This window comes from Mustela nigripes, chromosome 8 (assembly GCF_022355385.1).
Source record: "Mustela nigripes isolate SB6536 chromosome 8, MUSNIG.SB6536, whole genome shotgun sequence".
Classification (NCBI taxonomy): Eukaryota; Metazoa; Chordata; class Mammalia; order Carnivora; family Mustelidae; genus Mustela; species Mustela nigripes.
The window spans coordinates 52,963,312-52,980,266 of record NC_081564.1 but is presented as its reverse complement, the minus strand read 5'-3'; the positions used below and the strand labels follow the sequence as shown (position 1 = coordinate 52,980,266).

The 16,955-nt window shown below is 34.1% G+C and overlaps 1 protein-coding gene across 1 annotated transcript in view; it reads left to right on the top strand.

Annotated features, from left to right (window-relative positions):
* Positions 1–16,955, top strand: part of CCDC178 (coiled-coil domain containing 178) — a 391,102-nt gene that overhangs the window by 121,408 nt on the left and 252,739 nt on the right. The window contains exons 13-16 of the mRNA XM_059408065.1: positions 2,939–3,001; positions 4,485–4,646; positions 6,237–6,350; positions 12,955–13,100. Of these exons, the coding sequence (XP_059264048.1) occupies positions 2,939–3,001; positions 4,485–4,646; positions 6,237–6,350; positions 12,955–13,100 (485 nt within the window). The remainder of the gene's footprint in view (positions 1–2,938; positions 3,002–4,484; positions 4,647–6,236; positions 6,351–12,954; positions 13,101–16,955) is intronic.

Here is a 16,955-nt window from a genome sequence, read left to right as displayed (position 1 = left end):
AACAAAAAGTAACAATGCGTATCTCCGGGTTTGTGGATTCAGGTTATTTTAATTTTATTCTTTGTAATTTAAAAATGTTTCTAAAGATGGTGGGGTTATGGACATGGGGTGGGGGGCAGTGCAGTGTGTGCTGTAGTGAGTGCTGTGAAGTGTACCAGCTCCAACTTGTTTTGATTACTGTAGTACCCCTGGGGCTAAAAATACACTATGTATTTATTAAAAATTTTTAAAAATTAAAAAAATGTTTCTAAAGAAAAAAATCACATATTTTCATAGAAAAAGAAAGATAAAATAGTACCCTTATGTTTATTTTTAAAGAATCAGTTTTGGTTATTGGACTTTTTCTTAGCATCCTGGCCACTAAACAGTACTTTAACAATGTAGAGCAGGAGCTGCTCTGCCCAACTCAGTTCTTTGCAGAAATACTAAATTTTTCTTTATGGTCATAACTCTTAATTTTAAAGTCTATTTATTTCTGTCCCTGGTCTTAGACCTTTTTAATAATTTGAGTTCTCCAACTTTTGTCTTAGGTCCCCTCCATCACTGGAAAGCAGACTGATGCTACTTTCTTGATTCTGAGCTTATATCAATTTTTATTTAGTATTAACACCTCTTTTCTCTTTAAAATTGTGTTTCTGGACACATAGCATCCTTATATTGCTCTTCAGTTCTTGGACCTAGAATAGGCGTCTCTCCAGTAGAATAGCTCTTTGCTGCCACCTTCTGGTTTTTGGCTGCTAAAGCCAGGCAGCAGGTCAAAGGTGACTGTTTCTGTGTAGGCTGTTCCTAGCATCTGAGAATGCTCCCCCTTTTCTTTGGTTTCTTTCAAGCTCTTCACTGTGCTCTTTTGATATATTTTATTCTCCAAAACCAGAATTAACGAGTTGTTACAGAGACTTTATGTCTCCGAAGCCAAAACTTTATACTAACTTTTAGCAGAGAAAGCTTTTTGATCTCCTCTCTAGAGAATATCAGAATATCAGAATATCTAGAATAGTAGAGGGGGCAGCCACAGCCTTTATGGATGAAGAAAGTACCCAAAGAAGTGATAAGCATGGAAGAGGCTGCCTTTCCCCCAAAGCAGAGTAAGGTCTAACAGGAGAGAGTGTGGCTGTGTCTCAGAGGATGACCACAAGCAGCCACTTGCCAGATGCCTGAGAATTTGATGGAGGTTAAATGGAGTTTGAAGGGAGTTTCTGGGTAGAGAATTTGGCTGGAGGGTAAGCACCATTGGTCTTCTACATACCAGCTGGCAGCAATTCTGTGGAAAGAAGAAAATAACTGGAATCAGAACAAGGATGCCTTACTGCAGCTTTGTAAGCCCCTCCACTGCCCTCTATTGACAAAGCCTAGCTTAACTCCAGCTGGCAAAAGAAAACTACATGTACAGCTCCAGCATCTCAAATTAGAGTTAAGAGTGGATATAGAACTAAGAGGCAATAATTAGATGACTGGCACAAAGATGTAGTTCACATGCAAATTTCTCTAGTTCGGTTGATTTCTGTATGTAACTTAGCACCACACAGTCCATTTATCTCATAACTTTTGAGTCTGCTTTCCTCTTCAACAAATTTGTTGAGATCCTAGACCTGTTACTTTGGAGCTCTTACTATGGATTTATTTTTTGTTCATTGTTAGATTCAGGTTAAACACTTTCAGCAAGAATATTACGTAGTTACAATATTGTGTCAGTGAAACATCACAAAGCACATGGTATAAGTTTGTCTCATTATTATTGATAGTAAGTTTGAGCATTTGGTTAAAGTTATGACCAACAGATGTATTCATTTTCCTGTTGTAATTAATAAGTACTCAATTGAGCAAAATTTTAAGAACACATCATTGCTTTGTTTCCAAATAAAGAGAATATACTTCAATTTAGCATCTATTGGTAATTCTTGGCTGAATCCATTATTGTAATAGTTGTGAAATGGCAATTGTTTTGGGCTTTCATTCCCTTTACAATGAACTGGCAATGAGAACTGAGAAGTCTAGCTCAAGCTGGGTTGCAGACCATGTTCATAAATGTGGCCCATTTTGATTCAGTTCTGTGATTCAGGCACTTACCTCTGCATTTCCTACCACTTCACCTGTTTCACCTGTCTCAGGAAAACATCCTTGTAGGCCTGGTTTCACTCTCCATCCTTAATATGCTGTTTATAAATAAAAATATGTGTGATTATGGTATTTTAATGGATCTTGAGTTTCTCATTATATAAAGAGATTTTTTAAGAAACACAATTTTGAGTTTAAAAGAAACTTAAACTTTTACAGTTTAACTATCCAACCTTGGGATCAAAAGCAGTTTGTTGTTAATGCATTTATTCAACAAATTATTTATTTAGAAAATGTTTTTACAACTACTATATAACTCTGTCACTCTCCAGCCTCTCTTCTTGAACATTTTCAATAATAGTTCAGCTGGTATTGTACTTAGAAGACCACACGCTGTCTCTTGTGTTAAGTCTACAGTATTATGTATCCATTTAATCCTGTTACTGATTTTAGCAGCTACGTGGTACATGTTGCATAATTAAAAGGCAGTATTTCTGATTGTGAGGTAATGTCAAGCATAACTATGGAGAGTTCAAATCTATCCACATATTTTTGAACCCTAACTTCGAAGGAATGATTTTTTTTTTTTTTAAGAAAAAAATTTATTCTAGCCAAATGGAGAACCGGATCACATTTTACAAACTTCAGATGTAAATTATGTCTATTGTGTTTTCAAATTTAATGTGTGCCTCCAGAAAGTTATATTAAAAACAAACTGATTGTTATTTAAAAAGGAATTGAAGACTGGTTAGTTTTCCCTTTTTTGGTTACCTTGATATTTTAGTATATATAAGATGTATCTTGTTTTAGCAATTGTCTGTAATAAGGTTTTCTGATATTCTACAAATAAAACCTCCTTTTTTAAAATTTTGGTAATTTGTAGGGTAGAGAAGAATTCCTGAAAAAACTCACACGAGGTGAAATAGCTAATGGAATGATGATTCAGGTAATCCTAATTTAGTTTCAATATTTTATTCTTCCTTTAATTTGCATTTTACTTAGCATTTTAAATTTGCCTGTAATGAGGCATCTTTTCACTACTTGGTTTGCAAGCCAGCAGTTTTCTCTCCTTAGCTGATGACAGTTGCCCTCTGTGTACGACTAGCAGTGTCTGATCATGCATAAAGAAACTGACCTCCCATACACATATCTCATTTTGTGGCTTAATGGGAATTTCTGCCAGTCTAGTAAAAGGGCAGTGAGATCTTATTCCTAAGTGTCTCTTTAGTTTGCTTTGTGATGATGTTATGTTTTCTTTACTTTTAGTGCCTTTCAATGGAATTTATTTAACACTGAAAGAAAAATATGCTACAATATTTCTTTTTTTTTTTAAACACTTTTATTTATTTATTTGGCAGAGAGAGACACCGCAAGAGAGGGAACACAAGCAGGAGGAGTGGGAGAGGGAGAAGCAAGCTTCCCGCTGAGCAGGGAGCTAGATATGAGGCTCCATCCCAGAACCCTGGGATCATGACCTGAGCCAAAGACAGACGGTGAACACCTGAGACACCCAGGCGCCCCTGCTACGATATTTCCATATACAAATTTTGAAATTAAATTATTATATCTAGCAAAATCAATTTTAATTTTTTTTTAATCTCTATCACTTGCATATGCTTTGGAATCAGGGTTGGGTGTTTTGATCTTGGCATGTTTCTAGAATGCCTCCCTTTTGGAAATAAATAAATATTTAAAATTATGAAAATAAAATCAAGAGGCAAAACAGTCAAAAACAGTGTTATTTTATATACTTCTTTGAGATTATCTGGACCTCTGGCCTTCTTCCATATAAACACTAATTGTGATTTCTTCTGTTAGGAAATTCAGTATTTTCAAACATATAAAAGCAGTGTTTTTCTATTTCTATATGCTGGAAATGCCAAATTTTCTGATTTATTGTTCTATGAATATATATGATCAGTAATTCCGTAATCTTCTAACCCTCTCTGCTTCATATTTGTCATTAACTTCTTGTTCATTGGTTTTATTGGACCTTAGATGACAGGAATTACATAGATTTCAATATTTGATGTTACTGTGCTTCTTAACCTTATTATCCTCCCATACTTACTTAAGAATGTTTGACTTTTTATTGTCTATATTAAAATTTTCTCTCATTTTTTTCTAATAATAATTGTGTATCATATAAATATGCTATATTCATACCTATTGCTTTTTATGGTGGCATATATATTTTTTTAATTTTTAAATAGCAACAAAAACTACTGCCTGGCTCAGGATTGAGACTCAATAAACATTTATTTTTTTTTAACTTTTTAATTCCAGTTAGTTAACTCATAGTGAAATATTAGTTTCATGTGTACCATATAGGGATTCAGCAATTCTGTACAAATGTACTTTACAAATGTACTCCTCAGTCCCAATGTTTAGGTAATTAATAACTGAATGAATTATTTAAAATCTGGCAGAAAAAACTGTATTCCATCCAAGAAGAACAGATACTTGAGAGGCGGGATCTTTTGGAAAATAAAGCAATGTGTACCCTAGCACTGGCAAAACTTGGGACACCTCTACTTCAACTAGAAGCAGATGCTATAAGAATCAGAACTATCCACAAAGAACATTCTGATGTAAGCATTTATAATTAATCCAGAAGCTAATTTCCAGGAACATTTAAGTCAACAAACCATGTATGTGATTTTACATTATTACTTGGATTATTATGATTTCACATAGAAAGACATAAAAGCATGAACAAAATATGTATTTTACGACCACACAACTAATCTATAGTGGAACTACATAGCAAGACTATGAATGCTATTACCGGGAACCCCATACTCTATATTAGCGTGTACTTAGGCAAACAGTTTTCAAATAAAATGAGTAGTGATTTATTTGGTGTGATTGCCCACTATGTTAAATTTAATTCAAAGTCTTTACTGCTTGTTAATAAAATGCTAAAGCTATGTTTGCTCAAATGTAAAATATAATGCATCTTGACATTTTTATGGCAAATATTTGATGTATGTAGAAGAAGTTAAGACACCTAGGATGAAAAATAAAGCAAATGTCGATAAAATATTTTCAAAACAACAAGTTTATGGCAGTAACTGATATTGCTAGCCCTTCCCAAAGAAAAATTAAGTAGAAAAATATGTATGCATCATGTCATTAGTCTTTTGGAAAAGTAGAGGGTGTGGTAAGAGTTATATATTCTTGTCCTTAGATGCAGGGAGAACATACATATATTCATTTGGGCCATTTTGGCAACAGGATTTTTTTTTTTCTTTGTAAATGATGACGTAATTTTATATTCTGAGTCTTTAACAATTTTCAGCTTTTTTAAATTTAAAAAACTTTATGATTTAGAAAATGTTCCCATTATGAAAGTTTATTTTGATCTTCAAAGTCTCCCTATGAAATGGCCAAGACAGAGTTTATCTGGATTACAGACTTCAGAAAACTTGGGCCTAAATGTGTGAAGCAGCTTGTACAAGGCCATAAAACATGGCAACAAACAAATTCTGAGTATACTACTATACTCAGGGCTCTTAATTGCTTATCCTAGAGCTCACGTAATGAATATATAACCACTACTAACACCTAGTGAGATAAATGATTTTAATAATGGCTCCTCCTTACATTAGTGATGGAAATTTATTAATTGCTTCAAAAGGCTCAGTATAATCATCTGAGTTTAATGAATTCCTGCAAAGATTAATGACTTTTATTCCCCCTCATTTTCTAATAGCCATTGTTTTATCTCATCTTATACTTGGGTAATCATTTTTGTTTTTATTATGTTTTAGTTTATAAATTATAAGAACTATCAATGCAACACAAACTCTTGAAAACAATAAGTTTTTATGTACTTTTGGTAATGATTGCTAACAATTTGTATTTGCAGTTTCAGTTTTGGTTAAGATATTTTAAATATCATGGTGAAAACTTGCAATTTCTTTGTGAGTTTTTTAGTTTTTTTATTTAGCTAAAATTGCTTAGGTTTTTGTTTTCTCCAATAATTCATAATGGAATATTGGGATGTGGATATCATAATATGTTTTTGTAATTCATGTTTGGTGGTCCTTTTCCCTTATACATATATATACATATATATATATAGTTATTATTAATATAGCCACTTGGAAACTATTTGGTCTAACCTGGGATAATTGGATTGCAAATGTTACACATCTTAATTTCTGAATGTCTTCTAGATATTAAATGATATAATTGAGAGGAGAGACTATGTTAAAAGAAACGTGGAAAGAACTAAGCAAAAATTACGAAGAAGGGGGAAGAAAACTCGTGATGCAATAACAGAAACTGAGGTAAGAAATTTAACATAAAAAATAATTTTGAATTTACAACTTCTTTATGTCAATGAAAACTTTTCAAGCAAATTTATTTTAGGTGGATGCCTCTCATTTCTAATTGGTTACAGTAAGTAGTTTCTATACACATACACACACATACACGCACCATACATGCACACACAAACAGTCTCTGTGTCTTCATTTTTTCTCTTACAGTGGTTTTCCCATTGTACTAGTGCATCCTCCTGTAAACCTATCCTACAAAGTAGGGGTAAGGATTTGTATTGTATTAAATAGTACTGTGTTTCTACAGATGGGACCAATATACAGACTGAAACATCTGTTAATATCCGACATCTCAGTTACCCTCAAGCTGGTGTATAGGCAGCATGAACAAGTAATCATATATCAAAAGGGCTTCAGGGCTTTTTCCAAATTAGAAATATTTTCTCCTTGAAAATCTTCTTCTCTTTAATATTCTGTCTTTAGAGAATCTCTGGGTATGGGGAAGTAGAGACAGTCCATTGTCTTTAACCTGCTGTACTCTGGATATACTTTAAAGGTAGCACCAAGTGGATTTGTTGGTGGACAGCATGTTGGCTATGAGATAGAGGTGTAATCATATCACTTTTTTTTTTTCCAGGATCAGGTTGGTTTTTTTTAATATAATTTTTTTTTCTTAACATATAATGTATTATTAGCCTCAAGGGTACAGGTCTGTGAATTGCCGAGTTTACACACTTCATAGCATATTCCTTCCCCAATGTCCATAACCCCTACCCTCTCCTTACCCCACTGTACTAAGCCACAAAAGAAATGTAAACATTATCAAGGAAAATAGTAGTAATAATAACACCAGATACTGTTTTTTTGCATGTTCTCTGTATATCAAGCACTATTATAAGTGCTCAGACACATTAACTCATTTAAATTTCATAATAACTCTGTGAAGTTTATGCTATTATTATCCCCATTCTACAGTTGAAAAATCTCATATCTTATTTTTGAATTAGCTTGTTCAGTTTCACACAGCTCATTAATGGAGGAGTTGAGATTCACTAAATCCAGCACTGGCCTTAGAGTCTATACTATTACATTATTCTGGTCAGATCATACAGGTTACTTTTGTTGAATACAATGAAGCAAAATCATAACTCAAAAAAAATAAAATAAAATAAAACAAAAAAGAAAACAGATTACTTGAAATATTTTTTAAGTTACTTTTTTTCATCATTTGTATCTGTGTTAAGGAATATTTTGAAGCACAAATTGTTTACAAATGATTGATGATGAACTATACAGCAAAAATTACAGAACAGGCCAAGGTAATACATTAGTGTTACCAATAAATTATCTTGGTAAGAAAAACTTGAAGTACCTAGCATACCTTATATAATTTATTTATAAAATACAAATAATGGAAACTGGATAAAGAGGGAAAGTCACAACAAAAGTAGAATAAAAATTATAGAATAAATGTAAATTTGTCTATGCCACTGACCACAAGAACAAGCACAGGGGCACTTGGGTGGCTCAGTCCGTTAAGCCTTCTACTGTTGATTTCAGCTCAGGTCATGATCTCGGGGTTGTGAGATTGAGTCCCTCGTTAGGCTCACCTGAGGTTCTCTTATGCCCTCTCCATGTGCCCCTCTCCCCTAGCTTGCATGTATGCATATTCTCTCTCTAAAAGCAAAAAAGAACAATAACAACAACAACAAAAAGAGAAAACAACAACAACAAAAAAACATGCCCAGATACTTTGCAGGCCCCCCACAAAGATGAGATGCAGACCATAAGAAAGTATAGAAAACTTCTAAATTCACTCTGTAATAGTATAATTCTGAGACTGTAACTGAAAAATACTAGCTTGAAAAAAAAAATCTAAAGAAAAAAAATCTAGGGACGCCTGGGTGGCTCAGTTGGTTAAGCAGCTGCCTTCGGCTCAGGTCATGATCCCAGCGTCCTGGGATCGAGTCCCACATCGGGCTCCTTGCTCCGCAGGGAGCCTGCTTCTCCCTCTGACTCTGCCTTCCACTCTGTCTGCCTGTGCTCGCTCTCACTCTCTCTCTCTTACAAATAAATAAATAAAATCTTTAAAAAAAAAAAAAAAGAAAAAGAAAAAAAATCTAAAGCAAAATCTAAAGGAAAATCTAAAGAAAACCTAAAGAAAAAATCTAAAAAATCTAAAGAAAAAAATCTAAAAAAAAAAATCTATAGGTGGTGTCACTTATGAACTCAGATGACAAACTCTGTTATCAGTGAACTAAATTTTTACAGTGTATTATGCAAAGTAACATTCCTTTGAAGAATGTGAAGATCAGGGTGGCTCAGTGGGTTAAGCCGCTGCCTTAGGCTCAGGTCATGATCCCAGGGTCCTGGGATTGAGTCCCACATCGGGCTCCTTGCTCAGCAGGGAGCCTGCTTCCCCCTCTCTGCTGCCTGCCTCTCTGCCTAATTGTGATCTCTCTCTCTGTCAAATAAATAAATAATATCTAAAATAAAAAAAAAAGAATGTGAAAATGAGTCAGCATAAACAAATATACAGCTGACACTTGAAAAATGCAGGGTTTAGGCTGTGCCACGTGTAACTTTTGACTCCCCCAAAATTCTAATAGCCTGTTATTGACTGGGAGCTTTGCTGATAACAGATAGTTGGTTGACAAATAATTTTTATGCTATAGATATTATATACTGTATCTTTATGTTAAAGTAAGCTAGGCAAAAAAATGTTATTAGGAAAATCATAAGGAAGAAAAAATACATTTACAGCAGTGTGCCGTTAAAAATCTGCATGTGAGCAGACCTGCAAGTTCAAACCTGTGTTGTCCAAGGATCAACTGTACTACTATGATTCAGTACATTTTCAGAAATGAAAGATAACCTAAAATATTTAATAAAACACTATAGCCACTAATGATTTTCAGAAAGACTTATCTAGAAATAGAATGAAAACATCCTTATCTTGATAATGTGTCATAGATTTTCTACCAGTATTTTCCAGCTAACGCTCTACTTATTGGTGAAAGATTAAAAGTGTTTCCATTAAAATCAGGAACAAAAACATTCAGACAAGTTTCTACTACTCAGCATACTACTGTTATTGACAACAAATTATTGTTAACAAGTCACAAAGGAAAAATCTATGTGTCAAACACGGCAATGGAAAACCACCCAGTTCTCATGTCCACATTTAAATACTAGTTTAAAAAATATTAACTAAAAATGGCCAAAGGTGGTATGTTTAATAAATATAACAAATTTCAATGAAGAATATGAGCTAACACATTCTTTGTGTGTGCTCTCAATATTATAGAAGGTACTAGGAGTTGAAGGGCTAGAGAAGAAGGGCTAATTTTCTTTTTTTGTCCTTCAAATAAGTTTGTCTTTCCAATCACTGTTAAGCACTTAAGATATATTAAACATTTTTGAAATTTGCCAGAATTGGAGAAGTAAAAGGAGAACTTTGTTCACTCAAAAAGTTCGTCATCTTGTTGGGGAACAGACAAGGTCATAGAGAGCATTAATACGCTGTGACCAAAGCCATGACAGCAATATAATGAGGTGGAAGAGTGTCATGGAGGAGGAAACCTGACTGAACTGAGGGAACTGGGGAAGGTTTTTCAGAGGTTATATCTAAAAATGAGAATTACTAGTAGAGTAAATGAAGGTTAAATACTTATAGTACCATGCTGTTGTGGAGTATAGATGAAACACAAAAAGCCTTAAAAAATTATTGTCACTGGAGATGATTCTTCTTCTTCCTATTATTATTATTATTATTATTATTATTATTATTATATAATTTTAAAATTGATGAAGAAATGAAGTAAGGGCATTTTAGAAACAGGTGCTGTTTGAAAAGCAAAGATATGGAATAGTGCTATGTGTTTGTGGAATTGCAAGTAGTTTGGTATGACCAGAGAGCAGGGTACCCATTATAAGAGAGAAAAGAGATGAAGCTAGTGAGATGGGCAACACACAGATGAAGAAATGGCTCATGTGCCATGCTGTTGAACTCCAAAATGTTGTAATGTCAAACATTGTTAATAGAATTTATTAAGTACTTTGATGCTGATAGGGGTACAAGCCATACTATAGACCCTATTTCTGTCTTCTAAGAACTTAAGTTCTAAGACAAATAATTTTTAAGACAAATAATTCTATCTTTTACTGTGCATAAGCATTTCAGTCATGGGCCAAGCTAAACTTGGGCCATTACTGAATTTTTACTCTTTTAACCCCAGTTTAAATCTTGGGCATAGATTCTAAACTTATTATGTTTAGATAATTTAAGAAATAAATCTTAAATAAAAATCTTAAAATCCTAAAATTCTTAATCTAAAATCTTTTTTAAAATCTTAAATAAAAATTAAAAATATAATTTGAAGTTAATAATTCAGAATTTGAATATAATCTTTATTACCTAATATTTTTTAAATATGTGACTTAAAAAGTTTTAGGAAGATAAGGAAATGATGAAAAATGTTTTATAATAAAACATTTATTAACTGCAGTTCAGATTTTTAGATTCTTCCCGGGCTGGACATGAAAGTACTCTTGGGTTGGAAAACCTCCAAATTCCTGAAACCTGTGTCCCCCAGGGCTAGAGAAAGAAATAAGCCAAAGAATGGTCATTTAATGTCATTAAATGTGCTTTTTTATGCCTTTATTCCCTTTTGTTCTGATGGCACTTCGGCATTTATCAAAAGACTTATAAATGGCTATTGGGGGTAGGGAGCAAACTTCTGCTCATTGCACGTGTGCAGGTTTGTACTCCTGATTGACACATGACATCTAACTGCTTCTCTCTAAACTCAGCTCACTATAATGATGTTTCTGATATTTTTGATGCCATGGACAGCAATGTGCTGTTCACGTTTACCAAAGCCTCACTGATGGTACCTATTAAAGTGGCAAAAGACCATTTTTGGCTTTTCATTGCTGTCTGCAGTGAACGCACTGTCTCCTTCTGTCCTTTAGTGTAGAGTCTTCTGACACCACCTTCAGCACAGCTGAACTGGCTGGTATGGTCTAAGTTGTTGATACCATTGCTTCTGATGTCTTCTGAGTTTCCTGTGGGAATCTTTCTTCAAGATTAAGGCATGAATTATGGAATCTGACCTAAAATTCAAACTTAGTGGTAGCATGATGTACCCAGAGCTGCCCATCCTCTTTGACTCCTACTTACTTACTTTATTCCATACTAGTACTTCTTCACACTTTGTGGGGGTGGGGAATTGACTTTTTTCCCCAGTAATAATCTAATAGCCTATTGGTCGCATTGAAGAATCCTAGTAAACCATCTTTCAGCTACATTCAGATGTTAAAAACAAGCAAACCAAAAAACCCTCATTTATCAGTAGACTAATTCCAGAACTTTCAGAAAAAGAAACAAAGGGAAAGTATGAAAATGCAAATGCAGTACACAGTGTTGAAAGTCATGGACAAATAGCAGAGTTTTATAGGAAAATAAATGTAAAAGTTTAGCCTTTCTTCTTGAAATCTGTAAGAGCAGAGAAAGAATCAGAGAGCATATGGGGGAAAGTGGGAGAAAATAGGAGCAAAGGGAGCAGTTGATATCTGAAATCATTTGGGAGAGTAGCGCTAATTAGAAGCCATGCCAAATGTGGGGCACAGCATTCAGTAAATCAGTCATCCGATCAGTAAATCATTCAGTCAATACGAAAATCAACAGTGATGAAAGGATCATGCAAAAAATAGATGCAAAATCAAGTCTTCAGTTTGGACTTGCACAAGCCAGCTTTGGGAAAGTATACTGGTATTAGACATTGACTTGTTTTGTTTGAAAGATCAGGACCATGTATATCCTTGCCCACCTTCATTGTACATGTTTGAGGACTAGTAACCACATGTTTATATATTTTTTAAGACTTTATTTATTTGAGAGAGAGAGAGAAAGAGAGAGGGACGTCATGAGCAGGGAGAGGGGTGGAGGCAGACTTTCCCACTGAGCAGGGAGCCCCATGTGGGACTTGATTCCAGGACTCTGAGGTCATGACCTGAGCTGGAGGCAGACACTTAACCAACTGAGCCACCCAGGCACCCCATCAACCTGTTTATATTTTGAAAGGACATGCCCTTAAGGTGTCCTTATATTGGAGTATGTGGAGGGGAACACAGTAAGGGTAGAGAGAGTAAAATGGAGGCAGAGGAAGAGAGATGTGGTGAGAGAGACATATAGTTCTAAGCCATCTTTTAAAGATTTTATTTTTTTATTTATTTGAAAGAGATAGAAAGCACAGAAGCAGGGGGAGTGGCAGGCAGAGAGAGGGAGAAGGAGAAGGAGAAGCAGACTTCCCAGTGAGTAGGGAGTCTGATGTGGGACTCGATCCCAGGACCCTAGGGTTGTGACCTGAGCTGAGGGCAGACGCTTAACAACTGAGCCACCCAAGCACCCCTCTAAGCCATTTTTTGATAATCTTATCTGATAAAACTATGGAGAAGAGAAAGAACATAAACCTAAGTTGTTATTTATACTGTTAACAAGTTTCTATTTGCTTTTAATTATTTACGTGGCCAAATGTAATTGTGTCCTTAAGTTGCAAGGATTTGAAAATTCTAGTATTTAAAATAAAACATCCTTTAATTTCTTTTCCAGGAAAAACACTCAATGATTTTTAGAGAAATAGAGAATACAAAAAGTAAAACGATTATTTATCTTTCAAAAATAGAGAAGTTGAATAAGAACTTAAAAGAAAAAGAGAAAGAAAGTAATATTTTTGCTCAGACACTTGAGAGTTTAAAGTAAGTACTTAAATTTTATCAAAATATTAAGTATTCAATATATTATTTTTAAAAGAGATAAGGTCAAATTTCTTTAAGGTTTATTCTTAAAATGGTCCATTATTTTCCATCATTATTTGATGCAGAGTATACAAGTGATATTTGATCATTTTGGCTTAAAAACATGAATTGTGGGGGCATCTGGGTGGCTCAGTCAATTAAACATCAGACTCCTGGGCTCAGGTCTTGATCTCAGGTTTGTGACTTTAAGCCCCACATTGAGCTTTACCTAGACTTAGAGCTTACATAAAAAACAAAACAAAACAAAACAAAAACAAATAAGCATAAATTGAATTCATTTTTTTATTATTCCCCTGGGTTTACTTTTACTTGAATAACTGGGAATGCTTATTGTTTTCCAAGTATGAGAACTTATATTAATTATGAAATTGATAATCTTTCCCACAAATTTCAGTATTACTCACAGGACATGGTTAATAATATATGCTTTTTCACCCAAACTCTTTTGGTAAGTTTTGAAGTAATCCTTTAGAAACAGATATTCTACAAAACCTTATGTAATTTGTTCGTATTTACTGTCTTCGGAAACCTCTTATTTGGTCCCTTTATTAATCAGGGGCAAGGGTTACCTAGCAAGGGTTAGTAAGGTTTTTCACTCAAAGAATGTTCATACTCTAAGACCTTTGGTGTTTCCTAAGACCCTCACTTAGAACTTACATACTCTTCCTTTATTCCTTTTGGTTCTTATTATCTGTTTTGTAATATGTTGCGAACAGAGCTTGAAGGACTACAAGAAGGACATGCATCGGTCACATTTAGGAATTACAGTTTGATTCAAATAAGAAGGCTAACACAGCATTAACAAAATCATAGCACTTAAGGGATAAAATGTCAGAAAAACAGTTACCCACAGCTTGATTACCATACTATAATGTCAAGTCAAGTCAGTTCACTCAACAAGGATTTATTTAGCTGTTACTATGGGGTAAAAACTTATGTTCAAAATGATCATTCAGCTTTATCTGAAAGACATAAAATCATATTCAGTATATCATGTAAGAAAGCAAGGAAATGTTTATTTTCAAAGATATTCACATTATTTGACATCTGTAAGAATATTTTGAGGCTCAGGGATATGTCTAAAATTTTATAGTTCACATTAGACTTATAAAGGTTTAGTTTAAGTTTGGTTTATAAGGAGTTTGGTTTAAGATTTAGTTTAAGAATTGTTATTATTTCAGTTATAACATTTTCTTCTATTCTGTGGCTATATTACATTGCCTTTGGGACAAGAGTGGCCACCATGTCCTAGTGAAACAGTTCCCTCTCTGAACTTGACAAAACTTTGCTTTCTCCCAGGAAAGGGAGAAAATGAATAATTGATCCTGTGACATTATTTATAGCTCTATTAATTTACAATGACTATGGATAATGTCAAATAATATTTAAAGATACCATTTTTTGACTTCCTAATGTGCCAGGCACTTTGTGGGCAATCTGTGTACGTCATCTTATCCAGTTCTCACTGCAAATTCTTAAATTATGTAATAACATTCTCATATGAACACTGAGGAAACAGAAGCTCAGGGAAATTAAATGATTGTCTTTGTACAGATAATCAGTGGTTAAAGCCAGCTCCAGTTTAGGTCCATCTCATTCCAAAGCATGTGCCCTTAAAACTGTCCATACTGACTCACTAAACTAGTGTTGGAAAGAAGATTATTGCAAATAAACTACATTAGTAATAATCTACTGTTATTTTCAATAGGTGTCCATATCAAGTTAATCGTTATTTATTAAGAACCTACAGTGTGCCTAGAGCCAGACACGAAGAAGGACAAAGAAATGACAAATGGGAAAATGTACCTTTGACTATCTGAAGATAATTTTAGAAATACAAACTTGCATATGCAAAATGATTAAAATATGATGATTAGAGTAATAGCAATCGAAGCTGTCCTTGACTCTGATTTTTACAACTGTTTCTTAAGTAGAATGTGAAAGGATTTAGGGCCAGACCCATAGGACTTCAGAGTTTATTCTTTTTATCATTATGAGAAAGGAAACACTATTTTCATGCACAGATATACACATAAGCATATATAGTCTATATAATATATGTGTGGGTATAATTAACTAATAAAAATGCTGTCTTGAATATAATCCAAACTCAAAATTCTTAGTGTGGAGAACAAAGTATATGTGGTCAAAATATAGAGATGTTTGCTGGGAGCAACTGTGAGGTTTTTTGGCTCTAGTCATACTAGCTCTTCGCCATGTAAATTTCATGGTTTCTTTGTTCCATAATATTGATATTAGTGAGTATTTATATAGGATGTCACATAAGAATTTTGGATGTTTTGGGTATAAATGATGAAATGGAACAGACTTGAGCAAGGCAGATAAAAGGGAAGGACCTTATTCTATTCAGAAGGAGAGGCTCACATCTAAAAATGTGAACAAAAAACATTGTTTTCAAATTTTTGGTAATAGCCATAGTAGGGAAAGAGAGAAAAAAAATGCATATTTAGTGTCGAGCTGCTGAATCAAATAGAGTAAGATAAAACTGGATTTGCATTCTGGTACTGCTGTTTACTAAGTAGCTTATATAAGCTAATTATGGTAAAGTTTAGTTTCCTCATTTGTAAATTGCTATAATGATTATACTTTCATAGGATTTTGTTGTATTAAATAAGATATTATATTCAGCATGCTTTAACATTTCAGCCCCCACCAAAAAAAACTTTAGTTCTGCTGCCTTATTAGGTAACTGTGCGGATGACTCAGTTTTCTATACCAGCAGAGATAAAAACAAATAAGGGTAACATAAGACAGTGCTGCACTTCTGCAGCTCTTTATTCTGCCCTCTGTGTTGCTGATCAACTTTGGCAATTATTTCTAAAGCACGTTCATTTTCATTATTGTTTTTACCACTTTCTTATGCTTTTTCTATTAGTGTTGTTATTTAAATAAAAACCATTTAATATCTGTCTCAGCATATACTTAGTTACAAATGACAAAATACACCCACCTAAGCACAAACAAACATGTTCACACAACAGCTTAAATTAAACAATAGAAAATGTGTCATCTTATATTACAGAGACCCTTGGGTAGGGTAAGCTGCAGAATTGGTTGACATTAGTGAATCAACAGCTCAACCTTAGGTACTCGTTTTTTTTCTCTCTCCACAGTGTCCATTGTCATCAAGTTTGAAAACATGATTCATTCACATTTAGTGGGTGTTGAGCCTTTTCTACATGCAGTTAGGTCCTTGTCTTTCATCTTATTAAGCTATGGTAGTATTTATGTTCACTTCTAAATAATTAGCCACATGCTAATTGGCTCAATCTAATTAGAATGTATCTTTGGTGTTATATGCTGCATGGAGGAGGGGTTCTTTTAGAACGGCAATGAAATAGAGGCATGCTGTGTAGGCAACCAAGAGAATCCACTAAATTTCTCCAGAGATTTTCTTACAACTGAATCATTTAGACATATCTCTATGGAAGTTGGCCTATGGAAAGAACTAGGGAATTTTTCCAAAGCCCTTCAGTTCTGAGACTTTTTAATATTTGCTCTTTTAAAATATATCATAAATGTATCTTTTTTTTAAGATTTTATTTATTAATTTGACAGAGAGAAATCACAAGTAGACGGAGAGGCAGCCAGAGAGAGAGAGAGAGATAGTGAAGCAGGCTCCCTGCTGAGCAGAGAGCCTGATGTGGGACTTGATCCCAGGACCCTGAGATCATGACCTGAGCTGAAGGCAGAGGCTTAGCCCACTGAGCCACTCAGTTGCCCCTATCATAAATGTATCTTAAAAAATAAAATATGAATTGATTAATGGCAAAT